Source organism: Mesocricetus auratus, unplaced genomic scaffold, assembly GCF_017639785.1.
Source record: "Mesocricetus auratus isolate SY011 unplaced genomic scaffold, BCM_Maur_2.0 Super-Scaffold_100676, whole genome shotgun sequence".
NCBI lineage: Eukaryota > Metazoa > Chordata > Mammalia > Rodentia > Cricetidae > Mesocricetus > Mesocricetus auratus.
Window position 1 is genome coordinate 97,403,613 of NW_024429266.1, and position 24,374 is coordinate 97,427,986.

At 44.4% G+C, this 24,374-nt stretch overlaps 1 protein-coding gene and 1 pseudogene across 1 annotated transcript in view; both read right to left on the reverse strand.

The window, feature by feature from the left end:
- Adgre1 (adhesion G protein-coupled receptor E1) overlaps window positions 1-24,374 on the reverse strand; it is an 87,964-nt gene that overhangs the window by 41,211 nt on the left and 22,379 nt on the right. Inside the window, exons 3-9 of the mRNA XM_040738418.1 lie at window positions 22,131-22,277; window positions 21,001-21,162; window positions 19,551-19,700; window positions 16,460-16,600; window positions 16,227-16,373; window positions 14,574-14,662; window positions 8,518-8,601 (exon numbers count right to left, since the gene is read on the reverse strand). Coding sequence (XP_040594352.1) covers window positions 8,518-8,601; window positions 14,574-14,662; window positions 16,227-16,373; window positions 16,460-16,600; window positions 19,551-19,700; window positions 21,001-21,162; window positions 22,131-22,277 — 920 coding nt within the window. The remainder of the gene's footprint in view (window positions 1-8,517; window positions 8,602-14,573; window positions 14,663-16,226; window positions 16,374-16,459; window positions 16,601-19,550; window positions 19,701-21,000; window positions 21,163-22,130; window positions 22,278-24,374) is intronic.
- LOC106022051 lies at window positions 11,365-12,793 on the reverse strand (annotated as a pseudogene).

A 24,374-nucleotide genomic window follows, 5' to 3' on the forward strand; every position in this document is an offset into this window, starting at 1 on the left:
AACAAAAAGAGCCAAAAGTGGCATGTGCTCATTTCTGTTTCTAGACTTCAGGGACACCATTAGGAATGCTTAAGCCCAGCCTTGACTTTGCAGGGCATGGAAAGCCAGAGCCTGAGTCAACTTATACTCCACATGCTGTTTGACCCAGAAACTTCTTTTCCAGGGATCAATCTTTCCAAACACACTTGAAAATTTTGCAAAACCTCACTCAGTGGTAATCATTTAATTTTTTCTAAAATATTAAGTTCTCAAGAGGCTGTTTAACATGGAATCCAGTCACATGATCATTGACAGAGCAGGGAAGAATGCTGTATGAACTCACATGTGTGAACAAGTAACACGGCGCCTGCATTCACCATGGAGAGAAAGTTATGAACTAACATGCATATCCTATCTAGTGAGGCTTAGAAACAACAGAAAATTTGAAATGTGCTTCAGAGACTCATATGTGGCCAGAGTACTGAGAATAAGTGAATGATGAATACTCAGCCCTAGACAGGGTATGCATGGCACATCTCTACCCCAACACTCGGGGAACATTCGGATGAGGGGATGGAAAGAAATAAAGAGCTACGAGATTGAGAAGAGCTACAAGAAATGCTGCTGCCAGATGCAGCATCACCATGACAACCGCAACACAGCAGCAGTGGCTACCAGCATAAGACCTGGCCATCCAGCTTCCCACCATGGATCACAGCGGTGCCAAGAAGTCCCCATCCCTTTCCTTGACACTAATGACTGTCGATGACTGCTAGACAGGAGGTGTCATTTCACTAATAGTGAAGTCAATGGGGACTAGATGGACAGAAGTGGTCCCAGGGGAAACAGAAGGCAGGGGGAGAACATAACCACAATAGAGTAGACAGACAGATGTATGAAACTCAAAACTAAAGAAAAATGTTGCTAAAAATGTTGTAAGTGTGGGGCTGAAATGACTCATAGATCAGGAACACACACAGTTCTTACAGGGTTCTGTTCTAGCACCCACACTGGGTAGCTCACAGCTGCCTGTAACTCCAGCCCCAGGGGGATCAGACTCTTCTGTCCTCTGTAGGCCACACACACACACAAGACATATAGAGTTGACAAAAGAAAAACCCTTTGCTCCAGTCCCTGGGGATTGCCTGAGGACAGAGTTTCCCATCCTGGTGGGAGCCACCCAACACAGATCCCAGGTCTTCTCTTCCACCAATGAGACCAGGGGACCAGCAGGTCCAGGTAAACAAGGCACCACATCCAGGCCTGCCTTCCAGTACCTGGGGACTGCCTACTGACTGTCACAGAGCCTCCCATCCCAGCGGGAGCACCTCAGATCCCAGGTCTTCTCCTCCACCAATGGGACTAGAGGACCAGGTGGGAGAATATGCACCCCAGATTCCTGGTCTTCTTCTCCACCCATGGGACCAGGACTAGGACAAGGAATAGAAGAACTACCAGAGTATTGGACTTGCTTGCACCCAACGAAAGGGAACTCTGGTCCGCTAACCACCAGACAAGTAAGAAGAAGAGATGGGAAAGAGACAAAACAAAAACACACTCAGCAACAGAAAAACAAATATGACACTGCCAGATTCTAGAGACTCCACACCAGCAAGACTCCAACATTCCAATGCGAACGAAGCAGAAGAGAACGACCTTAAAAACAACTTCATGAAAATGATAGCGGCCCTAAAAGATGATATAGGAAAATCCGTCAAAGAAATGGAAGAAAAAACAATCCAAAAAATGCAAGAAATGGAAGAAAAAAACAAACCAAGAAATGGAAGAAAAAGCAAACCAAAAAATGCAAGAAATGGAAGAAAAAGCAAACCAAAAAATGCAAGAAATGAAAGAAAAAACAATCCAAAAAATTCATAAAATGCAACAAATGGACGAAAAGACAAAGCAAAAGTTGCAAGAAACAATTCAAACAGTGCAAGGGTTGAAAACTGAAATAGAGACAATAAAAAAACACAATCTGAAGGAAGGCTGGAAATAGAAAAGCTGGGCAAACAGTCAGGTACTACCGATACAAGCATAACCAACAGAATACAAGAGATGGAAGAGAAACTCTCAGGTGTTAAAGATATACTAGGAGAAATTGATTCATCAACCAAAGAAAATCTTAAGTCCAACAAATCCCTAACACAAAACATCCAGGAAATATGGGACACCATGAAAAGACCAAACCTAAGAATAATAGGTATAGAAGAAGGAGAAGAAAACCACCTCAAAGGGGCAGGAAACATATTGAACAAAATCATAGAAGAAAACTTTCCCAACCTAAAGAAAGACATGCCAATGAAGGTACAAGAAGCTAACAGAACATCAAATAGAGTGGATCACAAAAAAGTCCCCTCGCCACATAATAATCAAGTCCCCAAATATAAAGAATAAGGAAAGAACATTAAGAACAGCTAAGGACAAAGGCCAAGTAACACATAAAGGCAAACCTATCAGAATTACACCTAACTTCTCCATGGAAACTCTGAAAGCCAGAAGGTTCTGGATATTCTACCAACACTAAGAGACCATGGATGCCAGTCCAGACTACTATACCCGGAAAAGCGCTCAATCACTATAGATGGAGAAAACAAGATATTCCATGACAAAACTAGATTCAAGCAATACATATCCACTAACCCAACCCTACAGAAAGTTCTGGAAGGAAAACTCCAATCCAAGGAACTTAACTACAACCAGAAAAACATAGGCATTGGATCATGCCACTGTACCAACAGTCAAAAGTACAAAGGGGTGGAATTCCACACATAATTCCACCAACAACAATCATTCCAAATCAAAGGGAAATGAGCAATCAATGGTCATTAATATCCCTCAATATTAATGGCCTTAACTCACCCATAAAAAACACAGGCTAACAGAATGGATTCGAAGACAGAACCCATCCTTCTGCTGCATACAAGAAACGCACCTCACCCTAAAAGACAGACATTACCTGAGAGTTAAAGGTTGGGAAAAGATTTTCCAATCAAATGGACCCTAGAAACAAGTGGGGATACCAATACTAATATCTAACAAATTAGACTTTAAAATAAAATCAATCAAAAGAGATGAAGGAGGTCATTACATATTCATCACAGGCGAAATCCATTAAGACGAAGTTTCAATTCTGAACATCTATGCCCCAAGTACAAAGGCATCCACCTTTGTAAAAGAAGCATTATTAAAACTCAAATCACATATAAAGCCCCACACACTTATAGTGGGAGACTTCAACACTAGACAGGAATACCAAACAGAAACTTAACAAAGAAGCAAAGGGTCTAATAGAAGTTATGACTCAATTGGGATTAACAGACATCTATAGAACATTCCATCAACATAAAAAAAGAATATGCCTTCTTCTCACCACCACATGGAACCTTTGGAAACATATCAAACCCCAGCAGGTAAAAAAATTGGAATAACTCCATGTATCTTATAAGACCAACATGCGTTAAAATTAGAATTCAACAACAACATAAATTGCAGAAACCCTACAAATTCATGGAAATTGAATAATGCACAATTGAACCATTCCTGGGTCAAAGAAGAAATAAAAAAAGAAATTAAAGACTTCCTAGAATTCAATGAGAATGAGGATACAACATACCCAAACTTATGGGACACATTGAAAGCAGTGCTGAGAGGAAAGTTCATAGCACTAAGTGCCCACATGAAGAAACTGGAGAACAGTCACACTAGAGAATTGATAGCACAACTGAATGCTCTAGAACAAAAGGAAGCAAACTCACCCAGGAGGAGCAGATGCCAGGAAATAATCAAATTGAAGGCTGACATCGATCAAGTAGAAACCAGGAAAACATTGAGAAGACTCAATGAAACAAAGAGTTGGTTCTTTGAGAAAGTCAACAAAATAGACAAACCTCTGTCCAAACTAACCAAAACCCAGAGAGAGAGCATGCTAATTAACAAAATCAGAAATGAAAAGGGGGACATACAATAGACACTGAGGAAATCCAGAGAATCATCAGGGCATACTTTGAAAATCTGAACTCCCCAATTTATGCGGGAGAGGATGTGGAGAGAAGGGAACACTTCTCCACTGCTGGTGAGAGTGCCAACTCGTACACCCACTTTGGAAATCAGTATGGAGATTCCTCCGGAAAATGGGAATCAATCTACCACAAGACCCAGCAATTCCACTCTTAGACACACATCCAAAAGATGCAAATTCATACAACAAGGACATCTGCTCCACTATGTTCAAAGCAGCATTATTTGTAATAGCCAGAACTTGGAAGCAACCTAGATGCCCCTCAACTGGAGAGTGCATAGAGAAAATGTGGTACATTTACACAATGGAGTACTACTCAGCGGAAAAAAAAAACAATGGAATCCTGAATTTTGCAAGCAAATGGATGGCACTAGAAGAAAGCATCCTGAGTGAGGTAACCCAGTCACAAAAAGACAAGCATGGTATGTACTCTCTCATATATGGATTTTAGATATAGATCTGGGGAGTGCCAGCCTACAATCCCATGGCCAGAGAGTCTGGGGAACAGAACCTTCATCCAATGGCTGATGGAAGCAGAGGCAGACTCCCACAGCTAAACACTGAGCTGAACTCAAGGAACCCAGTGACAGAGAGGGAGGACTGATAGGCAAAGGGATTAAGACTGGGCTGGTTTAACCCCCAGAAACAGCTGACCTGACAAGGGTTAGCTATTGAATCCCATACTTATGGCTGGGATTCCAGCATATGACTGATCAAGACCCCTGAACGTGGGAGTCAGTGAGGAGGCCTAAGTAATCTACTGGGACTTGGGTAGTAGATTAGTATTTATCCGGGGTATACAAATGAACTTTGGGTGCCCATCCAACAATGAGAGATGCACTCTCACCCTGGACTCCCAGGGGAGGGTCCAGACCCTGCCCTGGATGAAATGACAGACTATGGACATGCCCATGGAGGGCCTCACCCTCCCTGGGGAAATGAGAGGATATTGAAGGGTTGATGGGAGGAGGGGAAGGAATCGGAGAGGGACCTGGAATTGACATATGAAGCAACCTTCTTTCTAATTTAAATTTAAAAATAAAAAATTTTTTAAATCCCTAAAATGTGAGTATAGAGCTTATATTTCTGGAACATAAGGATAAGAAGTTATAGAGTTGTAAAGAAGATACTGTGTGCATGCATGTATGTAACTGTGTGTGCAAAAACTACAGAGAGTTTAAAGTAGATACCATGTGAATGCATGTGTGTGTGTGCAAGCACACAGGCTACATTCTCGTGTGGAGATCACATGCCTTGTGTGGCTCCCACACCAGATGCCATTTACCTTGTTGGGACAGGTCCTCTCACTGGCCTGGACCTCACCAAATGGACGATGTTGGGTGGCCAGTGACCCCTGGGCCCTGTCTCCCAGTGCTGGCATTTCAAATACATGAGCTCTGCCTAGCTTTTGTGAGATTTTTTTATATGTGTTCTGGTGATAGAACCTAGATCGAAGCAGCTCTTTACCCACTGAGCCAAAACCTGGGTCAGATACACATAGTTTAACTATCATATGTAAGCATATGCATAAATATATATTGTCTTATCTAGTGCAGAGCCAACATCTCTGAAATTACAGGCAATGATTATTTCTAGTTTGAGATGAGAAGACAATGACACACGTTTTATTAATATTAAGTGGCATCACCAGGATTTAAGCTATGAGAGCTGTTAATACGACTCTGTGGCTAAAAGCTCTCAATGCTCAAGCATGAGGACTGAAATTCAGATCCCAGTACGCATGTCAAGTGACTCCCAGATAGACAATGAAAACTCCAGCTCCAAGGAATCCAGCACCCCATTCTGGCCTCCATGTGTAGCTACACACACACACACACACACACACACCTTTGTTATTGTTGTTTTTCAAGACAGGGTTTCTCTGTGTAGCCCTGACTGGACAGGAACTCCCTCTGTAGCTCAGGATGGCCTTAAAGTCATAGAGATCCACCTGCCTCTGCCTCCCAAGTGTTTGAATTAAAACCATGCACCAACATTACCACTTTTATACTCTTACAGATACACACAAGGAAAGAAACACATAAATAAACTCAACTTTTAGAAACTGCATTTAACTTTAGAGGTCCAGAACCAAACATGGTTTGTTTGGTATACTAGGTTTCTCAGTTAGTGCTCAATAAAAGTCTCCACCAGTGTGTGTGTGGTGTGTGGTGTGGTGTGTGTGTGTGTGTGTGTGTGTGTGTGTGTGTGTGTGTCAGGGGCCATGGGATTATAAAGCAGGTGATAACTAGTGTTCAACAGTCTAATCTACCAGATGAGTGATTCTCTGATGGGGAGCCCCACCTAATAAGGCCATGAAGTTACTGGCTTTGGAAAACAGTTGCTCCTGTCTGTGATTTCTCTCATGAGTCACTTCATGTCTTTCCTAAGAATAGCTCTGAGTGTTCTCCAACTGCTTGTGTGTTTATCTCCTGAAAATATTCCATCCACAGGCACTTACATCTGTGGATGGTCAGAAAATGATTTTTCATTTAGTTGTATAATTTTGATATATAGAAAATACACGGGGACATGCTTCATAGCTGGAGCTATTTGTCACATGAGGTCAGGAGACATTTAAAACCTGTCTTGTTCTTTTGCTCAGATTTACTGCACACAATTAGCTCACTTTAACCTCAAAGCAGGTTCAAACTAGACTAAAGGGAAAGGAGAAATCATATTATGATCTCAGAAAATAAATGAAATAATAACAAAATAATCTGGAAGCATCAGTGTATCCCTGTGGATCTCGAAGGTAAAGGAGGGTTCCTGAAGCACTGAGCCATCTAGGTGGAAATGGTAGCATTTCCCAGTGAGAGGCCATCTGAAGAACAGAGTAGCTACTCTAAATGAAATATGAAAAGAGCCCAAGTGGATGCAATAATGAGAAATGGTGCATTGTAACCAATCAAAGTGCTGAGAGTGAGTGACCACCACATGCTCAGCCCTAGATAGGGCACCAGCCTCCCCCTCCCCCAGCCCGGGGAGCATGGAGGAAGAGGGGGCAGGAGGAAGGTACAGATGGAATGGGGAGGAAGTTCAGTGAAAGGCTGGCCCCAGACACAGCCCGCTGTTAACACGTGAGCTCACAGCAGCTGTCTGGACCTGAAGCTGTTAATGCATGAGTTCACAGAGGCTGCGCACACCTGCAGCTCACAGTGCCTGCGCATGCCTGCAGCTCACAGAGGCCTGCACGTCTGTACCTCACAGAAGCTGTGCACACCTGCAGCAGACAGAGGCTACGCACACCTGTAGCTCACAGCGCCTTTGCATGCATGCAGAACAGGTCCAAGATCAGCCAGTATTCCAGTAGACTGCCCAAATTTGGACTCTGTGGATTATTTTGGGAAGGGAGACTATGTGAAGGGGGCGTGATCATGGTGTGTGAGGGAAAGGAAAGATGGTAGTGGGAAAGGTGAGTGGTGTGAGCTGTGACCATGGTTTATGAAGCGAGTGGGCAAAAGCGCCTGGGCCTGAGTAGTGCCATTTTGACTTCAGATTCCACTTTATCTGCAGGATGAAATAAAGTGCAGGTCCCCAAGCCCTAGGAGAGCTGAGAACTTTCCAATGGCTGATCAACCTCCTCCTTAAACTGTAGAAGTAGTTGTTCTGCATCATTGGCTCTTTAGAAACAGTGTGACTATTCACAGCAGCAGAAGGAACAAATGAATCTGATTGGTTGGACTGAAGGCTTACATTGTATCGGTGGGCAATGATGGAACATTCAAGGAAGCTTCTGATCTCTAAATCCTGAAAAATTGTGACTATAACTTGCAAACAAATGTCAATTTTATGTTTGTAAACACTGCTTCTCTACCTATTCAGGGCTGTCAGGAGAAACACGGCTCCCACGTCCTTGTCCTGCAGCCCTGATCTATCAACGACCCACTTATGTAGTGAACTATTAAAATCTTTGTAACTCGTAAATATTGCCTCTCTCCTTCCTCACGGGGCATAACAGGCTAGGTGTTACAGTTTACATGTGTGAAATCATGGATTACATGTATGAAATTCCCAAAGAACAAATAAAAACTCTATTTTGAAAAAATAATATATTATCAAAATAAAGAAATTGGTATGTTTTTAAATCAGAAGAGCACTCTGAGAGCATTGGATGGGGTGAGGCTATGGGTAAAAGACAGGAAGAAGCAGGGATACAAAGAGTAATAACATACATTCCTGAAAATGCCAGGAAAATCCCATTGTATTCTATGCTAACAAAATAACTGAAAGGCAAAGACACACTACAATGCTGAAGACGGTATCTGAGGCTGATGCCTGGCCTACACACACATGTGCACATACACACGCACACGCATGCACCCACACATATACACATTCATGCAATCACGCTTGCACACAGACACACATGCACCCACACACACCCACACACATCCATACAGTCGTGCATGCACACACATGTACATGAATCCACACACACATTCATGCAGCCATGCAAGCACATGCTCAGAGTGGTGAGAAGAGACAGACACAGATGAAGAAGGTGCTGCTGTTACCTGCAGGGACACTGGGGCACTTTTGTTCCCACAGGTGTTATCCAGGATGCTGAAGGTGGCGTTCACAAGTGTGCAAAAGGAGGCCTGTGTCACAGGAGAAAAAGCATGTATGAGTACTGGTCAGTTTGTGGTGAATCAAGAAGTCTGCAAATTGGTCAGTAGAGCCCAACATACAAGTGCTCCAAATTCCTCAGGGAAATAAACACTCATCCCATCAAGTTTTCATTCAAGAGAAGTTAAGAAGGTTGGTGGATAACAGGCCCATTCTCTCAGGAGAGTTCTGGCACCCCCTGCCCAGCAGGGAAACCACAGTTCACAGTGGCCTAGTATTTAGTTCATGAGTAACCAGGAGAGGTGAAGACTCCAGCTACAAACAAAGAGCAAGAAACAAGAAGATCTAAACTGAGCTGATTTGATCAGGGCGTACTGTACACCCACATTGAGACAGCTCCAATATACTCATCAGTATGGGCAGTTATTTCATTTCTGTTGCTCAGATAAAAACACTTTGACAAAAAGCAACCTGGGAAAGGAAGGGTTTGCTTCGGTTTACAGTTCTAGGCTACAGCCCATCGTTGTGGGAACTCAAGGTAGAAACCTGAAATGGCTCATTACTGCCACAGTCGATAGCACAGAGCAATGCATGCATGCTTGCTTGCCCATTCACTTGCCTGTACTTGGCTCTGTCTCGCCACTCTTACACAGTTCAGGACCTTGCCTGGGCAAAGGTGTTGCCCACTGTAAGCCCAGCCTTCCAATATCAATTAACTTAATTAAGGCAATCCCCCATAGATACACCCACAGGCCAACACAATGTAGACAGTCCCTAATTGAGAATCTTCCCAGGTAATTCCAGGTTGGGTCAGAATGAAAATTAAAATTAATCATTCAGGACAGATGTGGTGGTGCACACCTCTAGTCTTAGCACTTGAGAGGTGAAGGAAGGCAGTTCTCTGTGAGTCTAAGACCAGCCTGGTCTGCACATCAAATTCCAGGCAACACACAGCCACATAGTGAGATCTTCTCACAAAAACAAACAAAACAAAAAGTACCTAATCATTACACATTAATAAAACAAATGTATGAGTGAAAAGGCAGTTCTCAAAAAAATTGCAAATATCCAAGTTACACACACACACACAAAAAGTTCAATTATTGGCCATAAATGAAAGTACATTTCAATTCAATATTGAGATTCCATGTCATCAGAATCAGAAGGACACACTCAAAAAAAGACAATGGCAGCATTAAGTGGACTCAGTGGTGTAGGGGGAAATTTGTACTCCGCCATTAGCCATGTAGCATATTAGAGGCGCATACAGATGAGGTAATAAAAGGGCGGTTTACCACACCGCTAACCACACCCACTTTAGGCGTGACTAAAGACGTATACGGACGTAGGCGGTGAACTATGTCACTAGCCAGGTCCACTTTTGGGCATAGCTAGGGGCGTGTATGGAGGAAGGTATAAAGGACTGGGCAGCAGAACCTCTTGCCCTCTTTTCCACTTCCAGTTCGGTGGCAGAAAAATACTCGGCTCATCTGGGTTGCTTGTTTTTCTCTTGTGAGTAATTTCTACAATAAATACTTAACTATACTGTCAATAAGTGTGTCTTTTATTGTTGCAGCATCACAGTGGGTTTACAAAGAGCACACGAGGTTGGGAGGGAATGTGGTGGGGGGATTAGAAGAGAAGGAGTGAGTGGATTTGATCAAAACGTGCGTATGATATTCTCAGTCAATAGAATGGTGCAATGTGTTGTGAGAGATAGCTTTTGTGCACTGCTGGTGGGAATGTAGATAGATGAGGCCGTTATGGAACTCAGTGCACAGGCTCCCAGAGAGTGAAAACTCATCATGTGACCTAGCCTGAGGATTTGCCTACAGGAATTGTCTCTGCTGCAGGAAATGTGCAGAATACAAAGATCCATGCAGAGAGAGCTAATTAGTGTTCCTGGGACCTCGAGGAGGGATGGCAGCTCCTGCTAATGGGTATGGAGTTTCCACTGGGAATGATGAAGATCCAGAACAAGATACTAATGATTTTTGCATGACACTGTAAATCCACTGCAAACCACTGAACTGCACACTTTTAGGTAGTAATGTTACAGCCAATCTGAACCTGATGAAATCTACAACCCCTTGGGAGACAGGTACACTTTGGGTATGCTGGTAGGGGATTCCTCTTTTTCTCTTTTTTTAATTTACTATTTTATGAGTATGGGTGTTTTGATCACCTGTGTGACTGACTAGTCTCTATGAAGGACAGAAGATGTAGAATGACCTAGAACTGGAGTTATAAGTGGTTGTAAACCATCATGTAGATTCTGGGATATAAACCTGGTTCTTCTAGAAGGACAGGCAGTGCTATTAATCTCTGAGCAATCTCTTCAGCCTCCTATGGGGTAATAACTTAATTAGGTTCATTGGAGTGAGAAAACTGCCCACTGCAGGTGGCACCATCCCCTTGGCTGGGATTCTGGACTGTGTATAGAAAGGAGGGAGTGAGCTGAGCATCAGCACTCATTGCTCTCTGCTTCCTGACTTCAGATGCAACGTGGCCAGCTGTCTCAACTCAGGATCCTGTTACCAGCCCCTCCTCACCACCATGGAATGAATCCTCACACTGTGAGCCAAGGCAGACCCTTCCTTCCTTATGTTTCTTTTGTCACAACATTTTATCACAGCAACAAAAAAGTAACCAATATAGCTAGAGTATATATTGTATGTATTCTACCACAACTAATCACAAAAACAGTGTTCCAAGGTGCGTAGAGGTTCCACAGGTAATGTCATCACAATGAGTTTAACAGGTCAGGTTCTCCAGTCACCTCTACTTGGATTGACTTAATCCAACTCTTCAATGCTGGGCCCTGAAGAAATACCGCCAGAGGAGGAGCTCCCGCACCAGGGAAGCAGTCCTCCAGGCACACCACCAGCACGCTGGTACAGCTTGGTAATGGTGAGGCTGCAGGCTTTCTCTAGTTCTTTCTGCTGGTCTCCAAAGTCTTCCTTCTCTGTGGTCTGATTCTTACCAGCATTGTACTTGTCTAGAATCTTCTTTTGTCCTCATTATTGATTTTGCCTTGGAGTTTCTCATCTCCAGCTGTTGCTTTCTTTCTAAACGCATAGGACTCCAGTGAATTTTTGGATGGTGCCTTCTCTCTTTGCTTCTCATTTTCAGCTTTGTGCTTCTCAACTTCCTGGGTCACGTGCTCAATATCCTCCTTGCTCAAGTGGCCCTTGTCATTGGTGGTGATGATCTTGTTCTCCTTTCCTGTGCTCTTATCTCCAGAACAAGCATCGAGGATGCCATTGGCATCAATGTCAAAGTGACTTCAGTCTGAGGAACACCACTGGGTGCTGTGAGTTCAAACTGTCCAAGCAGCTTACTGTCCTTGGTCATGGCCTCTTCACCTTCATACATGTGAATGAGCACATCCAACTTGTCAGAGTAAGTGGTAAAGGTCTGTGTCTGCTTTGTAGGAATGGTGAGGACAGTCATGATTCCATCAGCAGTTTCAATACCAAGGAAAAGAGGTGTAGCATTCAAGAGCAGTAAATCCTGAACATTCTCAGCCTTGTCTCCAGATAGAATGGCTTCTGGAATAGCTGTACTGTAAGCAACAGCTTCATCGAGGCCAATGCTCTTATTCAGTTCTTTTCCACTGGAGAAATCTCATGGAAGCTTCGGAATCTTGGGGATCCTGGTAGAACCACCCACCAAGACTATGTCATGGATCCGTGACTTGTCTAGTTTGGCATCTTGAAGAGCCTTTTCTACAGGATCCAGAGTGCCATGGAACACTCAGTCCTTCAAATTGATCATAGATAATGGAGATATAGAAGTCGATTCCCTCATAGGAAGAATCAATCTCAATACCAGCCCAGGTGCTGGAGGAGAGGGTACATTTAGTCTGTTCACAGGCAATAACTCTCTTGTTCTCACTGATGTCCTTCTTGTGTTTTTGTTGAAATTCAGCAATGAAATGGTTGGCTATTCAGTTATCGGATTCTTCTCCACCCAAGTGGGTGTCTCCAGCTGTTGATTTTACTTCAGAAGTTCCATCCTCAATGGTGAGGACTGACACATCAACAGCACCACCTCCCAAGTAAAAACTCAGCACATTCCTTTCAGCCCTAACCTCCTTATCTAAGCCATATTCCTTTTTTTAGCTCTTATTGATTCTTTGTGGATTTCACACCATACACCCTGATCCTGCTCATCTCCCTGTCTCCTCACATCTGCCCTCTGTGCTTGCAGCCTTGCTGCCATATCAAAATCAAATTTCAAAGAAAAGCCAAAAACCAAACAAAACAAACAAAAAAAAAAAGGATCTTGTCGCAAAAGTTGTAGTGTGGCCCGTAGAGTCACACAATTTACCCCTTAGTCCATTCATCTTTCCTTGCAAGTGTTCATTGCAATGAGTCTTTGGTCTGGCTCAAGGCCTCTGGCTTCTGATACACCACCAATAATGGGCTCTCACTGGGGCTCCTATTGGACATCCTGTGTCATGACAGGATCCAAATCCTGCAGTTTTGGATCCATGGGTTCATCCCCCTCACATGACCCAGCAGTCCATAGATTTAGTGAATGTTGGGGTGAGATAACTCATAGCCCTGGTTCTGGGTCTGGATGGTAGCTGGGTTGGTCAGTCTGGTAGCTTTCCCTCACCATCACTACCAAGGTGCGCTCTCCAGCACTGCCTAGGCTAGCTTGCCCGGTGCAGCCTTCAGGAAGGCGTGAAACCAGTTATCCTGCTCTTGGGTCCTCATATCTGGGTCCCTCACACTCTCATCCAGGACAAAGTGCAGGGCCCTCTCTGCGGATTGATATAGGGGGCAATATGAGGAGGGCACAGGGTCAGCTCTCCCCTTTCATGGCCTCAGGGCTAGTTCACTTGAGCTCCCCACAACAGCTCCAGTGTCCTGCCTGGGTGGGATGCAGGGCCCACTCTACCATGTGTTGAAGCTGGCGTGGGGCAGGGCTAGTTCTCCCACTCTCATGATCCTGGGGCCATCTTTCTCACTTGCCACGGCAAGGGATGAAGGGGAAGGGAATCCTTACTTCACCCGTGCCACTGAATGTCTAAGCAATATTCTTCAATAGGGAGGTAACTTTAACTTTTTCTTGTGCTCTCTCCACTGCCTAAAATACAGATCTGATGGCAGGAACTGGAACAACCACTTTGGGCCACAGAGCAGGAGTCTTCTACTAAGAAAGGAGTAGTTTCTACTCTTTTTTTTGTTTTTACGAGACAGGGTTTCTCTGTATTGTTTTGGAGGCTGTCAGTCCAGCCTGGCCTCGAACTCACAGAGATCTGCCTGTCTCTGCCTCCCGAGTGCTGGGAGTTTCTACTTTTAAAAACAATACAGCCACTATGGATTTTGCCATTTCACTACTGCATGTCTTTTGTTAAGCTTGCTGAAACAGCATTTAACCTAAGTGGTTTCTTGGAAAGCATCAAGAACTAAGGATGTTCAACAATGATCACATATTCAATAAAAATATGTACCTGTCCCTAAAAAGAACGTCTATATAAAAGACACACACACACACACACACACACACACACACACACACCAAGGTGTCTGGGGAACGTAGGGGACCAAGAAGTGGAAAGAAAGTTAAGACAAGAAGAGTAGGGAGGAAAGAAGTGAGATGCTGTCTTCTGGGCAAGACTTGGCGAAGACACTCATGAACATGGAGCAGCTGTGGGTATCTACACAAGACCAAGTCAGCCAAAATTCTAGGCATAGACCGAAGAACCCTTGGCAGTGAGAGTTTCTGGGAGAAGGAGGATCATTCTTCCTTGGTGGTGTGGCATCTAGTAGTGTTCCATCCTGCAGTGGATGACCCACACACATGCGTGTATGGGCACCAGAGACTGAATTTAGTGGATCATCCAAGAAAAACAGGACATGAAGTTGGAAGTGAGCTATGTTGAGGGAGGTTGGGCATCGTGCAAAAGTTTGGGGTGATTATCATCGTATTTCATTGCATACCATACATCCATAAAATTCTCAAGAATAAAGAAAATACATTAAAAACTTACATAGTCAAAATCCCTGGCATTCCCTGCTTGGCACTGCTGTATCTGTTCGCTGTTGGTTATCAAGTCTTCCTTACACTTGAAGGGAATCCCTGGGAAGACGAAAATCCAATCACAGAAAACAGTGGGGTGTGACTACAAGGCAAAGCTGATTCTGTGACCTTTGTGCATAACAGCCAACCTCAGCCATAACACACAGCAGTGACTAGGACCAAACTGCAGCTACACAGCATGTTAAGAAGCTCCAAGGGTGTGGCACAGGTTTAAAGGGAGCAAGTCAGGACATGATGCAGAGTATGATGCCCGATGCCACAGTCATCATTCCATGTCAACTATCGTCTCAACAGAACCCAGGATCACCTGGGAGACTGGCGTCTGGGCAATCCTGTGGCAGATCATCTTAATTAGGTTAGCTGGTAAGGTAAGACACATCTTGATTGTGGGCAGGACCATACCTTGGACAGGAGAGCTTGGACCACACAGAAAAATCAAGCATAGCTCTCTGTTCCTGACTATGGATGCAATGTGACCAGCTGCCTCAGCTTCCCCACTGTAATGAATTATACCTTGAATAAAGACCAGAACAAATAGTGGGAGTGAAGAGGTATAATAAATACATATTTCTAGATGGTTCTTTGTGAGAAGGAAACAGGAAGAAAATGAAATAGGGAAGGAGTGCTTGGGGACAGAATGGCACTGATGACATCCTCACCCCTGTGGTGGGAAGAACCTTAGATAAATTTGTGCTGTTATTGTGATTCATTGTAGCCATTCAGGCTACACACGTTCTGTTTGAGATGTTAGTGTGTGGTGGTGGTGTACAGGTGTGTGAACATTCTCTCACACATATATCATGCGTGACTGTGCGTGTGGAAGTTAGAAGGTAGCATGTCTTCCTCAGTCGCTCTCCACCGTCACGGACTCTAACGCTCTGGATCCATAAGTCCAAATAAACTCCTTCTTCTCAAAGTTGCCTTGGTCATGGTATTTCATCAAGGCAACAGAAAAGTAACTAATATACAGGGACACATCCTTAAAGAAAACTGGCCCTCCCTCAGGGCTCATGAGCTCCTCCCCGATACCTGTTCATGCTCAGTGCTGTAGCCTCCCAAAGACATTTTCATATCTATTCCTTAAACTTTTTAAACTTTTGTTGTTCTTGAAAGAAAAAAAACAATAAATGCTTTCACAAGACACTGAAATACCAGAGAGCCTGAACTCTGTTCGTGGTTTCAGTTTCCATCTAAAGCTATCCACTCTGTGTGAACCCCAGGACCTTTGCACACACTATAACCAGGGCCAATGTGCTCTCCACTCTTTCAAGTTTATATTTCAAACTGTGTGTGGTCCTGCACACCTGTGATTCCAGAAGTTGGTAGATGGAGGGGTGAGGAATAAGGTTCAAGGCCACCAGTGGGTTTGAGGCTAACCTGAACTACATGAAACTATGTCTAAAAAAAATAATGTAGTTGATCCAAAATCCACTCGCTGACTACTGTTGAGTGTAGCAATGAATCCATAAGGGAGTGAATAAGTAGGAAAATACTCCATGGGTGAAATGAAAATAAACAGAGAACCCAGTTATCAGAAAGGAAAAAAAAGTTTTATGAGCAAAGCCAAGACTCAGCTCCCCATGCCAAGGCACCAAAACATTACTTTTGCAGCTAAAGTTGCCATGTGCCTGGGAGCCTTCTGGCTCTGGTTGGAAGCTGGGAAGGCAGCTGCAAATGTAGGAGCCCAGAACATTGGTGCAGACAGAATTTCGTCCACATGGTGATGGATCTTGGATGCACTCATCAATATCTGCAATTAAAATAAAAAATATAAAGAAATCCAGGAAAACATGGAGAAGCCCATATCCCAGGCCGTCTGGGAAATCCTCTGCTTACCTTCACATGTCACTTCTGGGTCTGTGAAATTCACCTGTCCGTTGCTCGGTGCAAAGCCAGGGTGGCAAGTGCAGAAGTAGCTCCCAGGAGTGTTAGTACATGACGAGTTGGAAGGGCATGTGGCATCACATTCATCAATATCTGCACAGTGGAGAATGAGCAATGGGGGAGCAGTGGCTGGGTGGGTAAAGAGCTTTCAGCGCCTCAGTATGCCCCCAGCAGTCAGTTCCCCTGGTTCACTGCTGTGATAAAATACTCTGGCAAAGAGCAGTTTTGGGAAGAAAGGGTTCACTTTAGCTCACAATTCCAGCTTGTAGCCGTCATTGTGGGGAAGTCAAGGAAGGAACTTGAAGCAGCCAGTCCTATCCATAGTCAGAAACAGAGAGAGAATGAATGTATGTTGCTGGCTTTTACTACATGCAATTCAGAACCCCAAGCCTAGGGAATGGTGCCACCCATGGTGGGCTGGATCTTTCCACATCAATTACTATGTAATCAAGACAATCCCCCACAGACATGCCCATGGGCCAACATAATATAGACAATCCATTGGGGCTTTTCTCCAGATGATTCTAGCTTGTGTCAAGTTGACAATTAAAGCTGATCATCTCTGTGGGTGTCAGTGAGGAGACCTAGGCAGTAGGTCAGCATTTATCCCTGGCATACAAATGGACTTTGGGTGCCCATCCCACAATGAGGGATGCTCTCCCAGCCTGGACCTAGGCCTTGCCCCAAAATGAAATGACAGACTCTGGAGAACCCCCATGGAGGGCCTCACTCTCCATGGGGAATGGAGTGGGGATTGGGTGGGGGATTATGGGAGTTGGTGAAGGGTGGGGGAAAAGAGGAGGAAGAGGGAGCTGGGATTGACATGTGAAGCAAGCTTGTTTCTAATTTTAATTTTAAAAGGAGTGGGGGGAAGCTGATCATCTCACACATAATAATAGAGAGCTCCAGGCTTGGTGGGAGACTTTCAAACAAACAAGGTGGCCGACCTTGAAGAATGACACCTGAGGCTTACCTCTAGCCTACTTACATATGCGTGTACTACCTGGACACATGTGCACAAACACACACATGAACATACACATAGAAACACATACACCAAAAAAAAAAGAAAGATAAAAAGAAAGTGAAACTGTGTTGGCCACTGACCTAGCTTAGCATCAGTTAAAATAAATCCTTCTCAAAGCTGCTCTTCTCAGACATTTGTCACACTGACAGAGATGCTCACATTTCCCTTTGACTTTGGTAGGCATTCTGAACAGCTTCATGGGAACCAAACGAATTTCACTCTAAACCCTCTTTAAACTTTCCCACTTCTGTTGTGTTTCTTATAACAATGTCGTCATGTAGCAAAGGTCAACAAGGCATGAGAAATATAATATTTTAAATCAATAAAAATAAGCATTTCCCTCATGAAGATTAAGAGGTATACACTGGGCTCCGTTGTAGGGTAGATACACCAAAGATGGCCACCATGTACCCCTCTGTTTCCTGAACACACACATGACTTCCTGTCCTAGTGTTTTTTGCCAATTACTGTAATAAAGTACCCTGAAAAAAGAGAAGTTTATGGGAGAAAGTGTTATTAGGCTTATTGTTTCATCATTGCAGAAAAATCAAGGCAAGGACTTGAAACAGGCAGTCACATCCACGGTCAAGAACAAAAAGAGCTAAAGACATGAATGTTCACTTCTCCACTCTCTTGTAGTCCGGGACCTAGCCAAGGGAATGACACCACCCATGACAGGAGGATCACCTCACATCAGTTAGCATAGTCACAACAGCCCTCCACAGATGTGCTGTTCTGGTTAGCATTAATCACCAACCTGATACAGCTTAGAAACACCTAAAGGGAAATCTTCATTGATTATCTTCATCAGATTGGTCTATAGACATTTCTGTGAGGACTTGCCCTCATTGTCTTAATTGATGGGATCAAGTCCACTATGAGTGGCACTATTCCTTGGATAGGTGGTTCTTGTTAGTATTCAGGTATCTGTACTGGCCTATTCCTGGGGTTCTGACAGGATATGCCTTCAGCTGCAAGCACTAAGAGCACCACCTGTACACATTCACTGTGTTCCCTTTTAAAAGGGCCCTGCCCACCTCACATCCTTCTCTCTTTCTCTCCCTCTCTCTGTCTGTTCCCCCCTCTTCCTCCTTCTCTCTCCCTCTCTCTCTCTTTTTCTTTCCTTTCCCCCTCTTTCCTCTATCCTGTCTCCTGCTGCTCCTGTCTCCAGAGGCCAGTCTCCCCACTCCCCTTTCCCCTTTTTATTATCCCTTTCCCTGATTAAAAAAAAAAACTCTGCTTGAACCCTGTCACATAGCATCTTTCTCGCACTGCTTTTCTTAAATTACAACAGTTCACAATTATGAAAAAAAAGCTGTCTAAGCTTGAACCTGTAAGCAAACCTGAAAGTGACCTATCAAAGTAGCCTACTTCCTTGGTTCTTGCCTCCAGGTTCCTGACATAAGTTCCTGCCCTGACTTTCCCCAGTGATAAATTGTGACCTGGAAGCATAAGCCCAACAAATCCTTTCCACCCCGAGTTGCTTTTGGTCATGATGTTTTGTCACAGCAGCAGAATGAAACTAGAACTCACACCCACAGACGGACCTGACTCCTCACTGAGACTCTTCCAAGACAATTCTGGACTGTTCGGATGACAACCAAAACTAACCAGATGACATACAGAGTTTTTACCCTTTGAGTTCTAGTTCAGTTCTTGACTGTAACCAACAGGATAAAGTGTTAGTGGCGTCCTGAGATCTACAAGCCCAAACTCTCAAACACCTGGCACGTTCTGCATTCTTCATCTGGGAATCACACTTGTTTTTGAAAACAGGAATCATGCTACAAGGAAGTCCAAGCATCACAGTGGAAACTGGTGCCTCAGTAGAGTGCCCATCCAGAGACTAACTACTGAGACCTATCAGCCACTGTAGGCTCATGCCTTCAGGACACTAAGTGAAACAGAAAAACTAGCCCATTGTTAGCAAGAACAAATGGCCATTGCTATAAGCCACTATGTTTAGGATCCGTTTAATACCCATTGACAAGTCCTCCACATAGCTGGGGAGATTACCTGTACACTGATTATCTGCTGGATGACCAGAGACCTGGGAAGTAGACAAAGAGAATCCAGATGGACAGAAGCAGTTGTAGGACCCCAGGGTATTGATGCAAATCAAGGTGGGACCACAAATAGTTGAGTTCCTGGAGCACTCATCCACATCTAAACAGAAAGTCAGAGTTATGAGAAATGATGACATTTAAGCCAGGAAATTGTTAGTATATAAAACTCTGACTGGGACTAAATGCATTTTGTATTATGATATGGCCACAGATCTGTGGAGACAAAGGGATGGAATGTGGTGGCTTGAATACGAATGATCCCCCATAGGCTCAGGCATCTGGATACTTGCTGCCCAGCTGATAGTGCCGTTTGGAGAAGTTCTGGAGCTGAAGCCTTCCTTGAGAAAGTATGTCTCTGCCGGAGTTGGGGGTGGGGAACTTTGAGAGTACATAGCTTCACCCTATTTCCAATTCACTCTCACTGCTTGATGGTTGTGGGTGAGCTGTGATCTCTCAGCTTCCTGCTTCTGCTGCCACACGCTCCACCCCGCACATGCCTTCCCACCATGATGAACTCGTCCCTCTGGACACATAAGCTCAAATTAACTCTCTCTTCCTTAAGGTAACTTTAATAAGGATGGGTTTTTTTCACAGCAACAGAAAAGTAACTGTGGGATTGTGAAGCCATGTCCAGCTGGATGTGACAGTGCATGTCTAATCCCAGCACTTCTGCAGCAAGGTGAGTCAGAGACAGGAGAATCCTCAGAAGCCCACAGGCTAGGTAGCCTGATGTATTCTGCAGTGAACAGAAAAGAGACCCTGCCTCTAACTAGGTGGGAGGGAGGGGGGAGAAAGGGAGGGAGTGTCAGACGATCGGGATCTGCCCTAGTTATTCCAACTGTACAAACACAATGGGAAGCTACAACTGCACCTGCCAACCCGGCTTCATCTGGAATGACCTCTCTTGTGAAGGTTTGTGGCACCTGGTCCTTGCCACTTCTTACATGGTTTTGTTTGTGCTGAGGACAGAACCCAGGGCTTTTCACATGCTGGGCTGAGTCACTCAGCTATACCCCTCTTCTTTTTAAATGTAACCATCCACAAATCCTTCTGCCAATTCCTCTTTTCTTTCCAGCAGATTTCTCCCCTTCTCCCATGCCTTTGTTGTTGCCCTGTTGTGCTTGATTGCATTTGATGTAACCAAGGAAAACTTAACAGTGCCTACTGTGCCACTGAAGGAAATCTCCCTTCCTCCCATCTCCAGTAACCAGAGCTGCTCAGATGAAGCTGGGTTGGCAGGTGCAGTTGTAGCTTCCCATTGTGTTTGTACAGTTGGAATAACTAGGGCAGATCCCGATCGTCTGACACTCGTCAATGTCTGCAGGGCAGAGGAAGCGAGGGAGTGAAGAGAATCATGTGCTAACCATAAAAAATCACAGCAGAGAGCCTGAAAACATTACCTGTGCAGAGAAATTGACGTGGACTTCCCAGGATCCAGGTCTGGTTAGGCCCGGTGGAAGGAAAGAAGCCACTAAGACAGCTGCACTGGGCTCGCCCAGGGAGATTCTTGCAGACTGAGTTAGGACCACAGGGTGAGTGGCTTTGAAGACATTCATTTATATCTGGCAAAGAACAAGGCTGGAGTGACAAACTGCTCTTGCCCTACAAATAACAGTTGAACCACCTTCTACGTGCTCATCATTTGGTGACTTTGGTGTAGTCTGAGGTCTCTCTAGATCCCAGCAGTCTTAAACTTGGGTTCCAAGTTCAGAAAAGAATGGGTTGCTAAGTCAAACACCACACCTTGTATTCTTGAGATATTAAGTCTTGAAGCACAGCCTTCTATGAACTTTTGCACGGAATGGGAGTCAGGGGGAAAAAATGGATGGAGAAAAGAATAGAGGGTTGTGTGGAGACAGGTATCCCTGTGTGTGGACAGATGGGCAGACAGGTGAGTAGAAGGAGAAGAAAGAGGAAAGGCAGAGAGTGGGGCAAGGAAGGAGGGGAGTGTAGATGGCTTTCCCATGTATAGACAGATGTATGAATTGATGGGCATAATGGATGGATGTACAGATGGATGGATGGGTGGGTGGATGGAAGGAAGGATAGGCAAACGCATGAGTAGGTGTATAGATGAAAGGGGAAAGAAGGGAGGGTGTGAGGGAGGGAAAGGGAAAGATTTGTGCTTAATTAGATATGTGTTATCACTAATGTATAGATACACAGGAAGGGTACCTGGGAAGGGAGGAATTTGGAGCATGTGATAGGAATGGCAGGGAGTAACAAAACCCAGTGCCCAGCCAGCATGAGCCTGACCTATCAAACACTGGAAGGCTTTGACAGAATGTAAACACTTGTGTAGTGATTTCTTCTGAACTAAGGGAGAAGGAGGCTCCCAAGACTAAGGAAGTCAAGACATCTTCCACAACAGACTCACAAGGCCCTACCCATGGTTGTGTGAGCAATAAACAGTTGAGCTGCCTGAGCAAGGTGTGGGGATCATTTCTTTGGCCTACAGCCAGTGTTCTACATGGGGTAAGAGTAGACGTTCATTCATGCCTCCCCACAAAGTCACACAACATAAACTCACCTTGACACAGCACTCCTGGGCCCTCAAAGTGGATTTGTCCATTGCTAGACTGGAAGCCTTGTTTACAGGTACAGTAATAACTGTACGCAGTGTCAGTGCAAGTGGCGTAAGCTGGGCACGTGGTTGTGTCTTCACACTCATTCACCCCTGGGTAGCATGGAAAGAAGAGTATGGATGAGTTTAAAGCACTGGAGTGGGGTTTCTAAGAAGTCACATAAAGGAATGGAGGAGCCACGCCCTAGAGTCTGCTGCCTGTCAGGGTGATCTTCTCCAGAAAGTGGTCTTGTAGATTTGAGCGGATGAAGGTAAATTGATGGAATAGCTGGTCTTTATAAGAACAGCCTAGAGACAAGCATGTTTGCCCCTGGGTTGAGTCCTCAAGAGTAGCTGTCTCAGATGAAAGCAGAAGAGACAGCCAAACAAACACAACAGAGACCCAGGAATGGAAAGACGCCAGGCAACACGATTCCGCCAAAGACTGTGACCCCTGGACTACTCGGTCCATCAATGCTGATGTGAGTGAAAGGCTGAGTGAACATCTTGAGACTGCGCTAGCAAAATGATCCATGACCTCAAAGGTTGTGCCAGCAAGCAGAGGCATGAAATGAGGAAATGCGCCCTGGACGGAGAGAGAAGAGGTGCAACATAGAAGACAAAGCCAACTCAGGAGAAGAGTGTCTGAAACACAATCCAGTGAACAAACCTGAAGCTCCATATGGGGGAGAGACTGTAAAAAGAGAAACAGACGTGTTGAGAGGAAAGCAACTGAAAGTGACGATTCAGATTTTTAAACAACAGTGGAAACCATCAGCAGACACCACCAAGCGGAAAAGTAATGCCGGGATGTAGGACAAGATTAAAGAACTCTGCCTGCAAAGGCCATCAAGGAAAAGTGTACCCACTGCCCAAAGATGATAACCCAACTTTAAGGGCTCAGGAGTGTAATGTCAAGGTGAGTTTATGTTGTGTGACTTTCTGAGGAGACACAATTAAAACTCTACTCTCATCCCAGATAGGGCAGCGGTCTCAGGCCAAAGAAATTATCCCCAAACTGCACTCATGTAACCATGTGAATCGGATGTGGAAGATGACTTCCTGAGTCTGTGGTAAACGTATTATGTCACTTATTCTTGGGACTTTGGCCAGCGATGAGTGTCTGCATGACCCACAAGACTGTGACCAAGGCTGAGAGCACAAACCTACAGACATAACTATAAATGGACAACATGACCATTTATCAAAACAACACCAGTCAGTTCCCACCTAGGTCCCCCAGTCCTTTGACTCAATTCACAGCATCAGACAAGGAATCCCTGTCACGGGGACAGACCTCACAATCAATCAGAAAGTAGTTTGTGCCACCAAAAACTATCATGCCAAGAAATGGGAGTGTGGTATGCACTCCATAGAGATGGACCCTGTACATACAACAGTAGGTTCTCACAAGGGAATGAATGGAGACAGGCTTTACAAAGTGTGTAATGAATTAAATAATTAAACTTCATAACATGTCAGATGGTGAGTAAAGATCCAGTTAAAAATTAAGAGAACTGAGACCCCACCTTCTGGTGTCCCCAGCTTCAGAGGAACTTGGGTCCCCCTGGGACGACTCCCCCACCCATCACCCACTCCCTCAATCTTCTGGGGCTGTTCCTGGCATCCAGAGGACCTGGACACACAGGAAAAGCATCAGTCCTTGCAGACCCACACTCCGGCGTCCCCAGCTTCAACTTCAGGAAAGAAGGAGATCAGTGAACACATAAAAACCCCACCTGCACCCACTGGAAGAAAAGATGGTAAGAAGACAGAATAAGAGCTCACTCAGCAATAGAAAGACCAACATGACTCCAGAAGAATCTAGAGACACAATGCCAGCAAGACCTGAAAAGCAACGCCAGCATAGACGAAGCAGGGGAGACAGATCTTAAAAATTATTTTATGAAGATGATAGGGAACCTCAAAGAGAAAATAAGGAAATCCCTTAAATAAATAGAAAAAAATACATGAAATGGAGGAAAAGACAAACCAAAAAAATCAAGAAATAAACAAATCTCATAAAGAATCTAAAGAGTACCAAGAAAAAACAACCAAACAAAGGAAACAACTCAAACAGTTGAAGGAGTGAAAGCTGAAATAGAAACAATGAAGAAAACACAGAATGAGGGTATGCTGGAAATAGAAAAGCTGGGTAAATGATCAGGAACTACAGATGTAAGTATCACCAATAGGATACAAGACATAGAA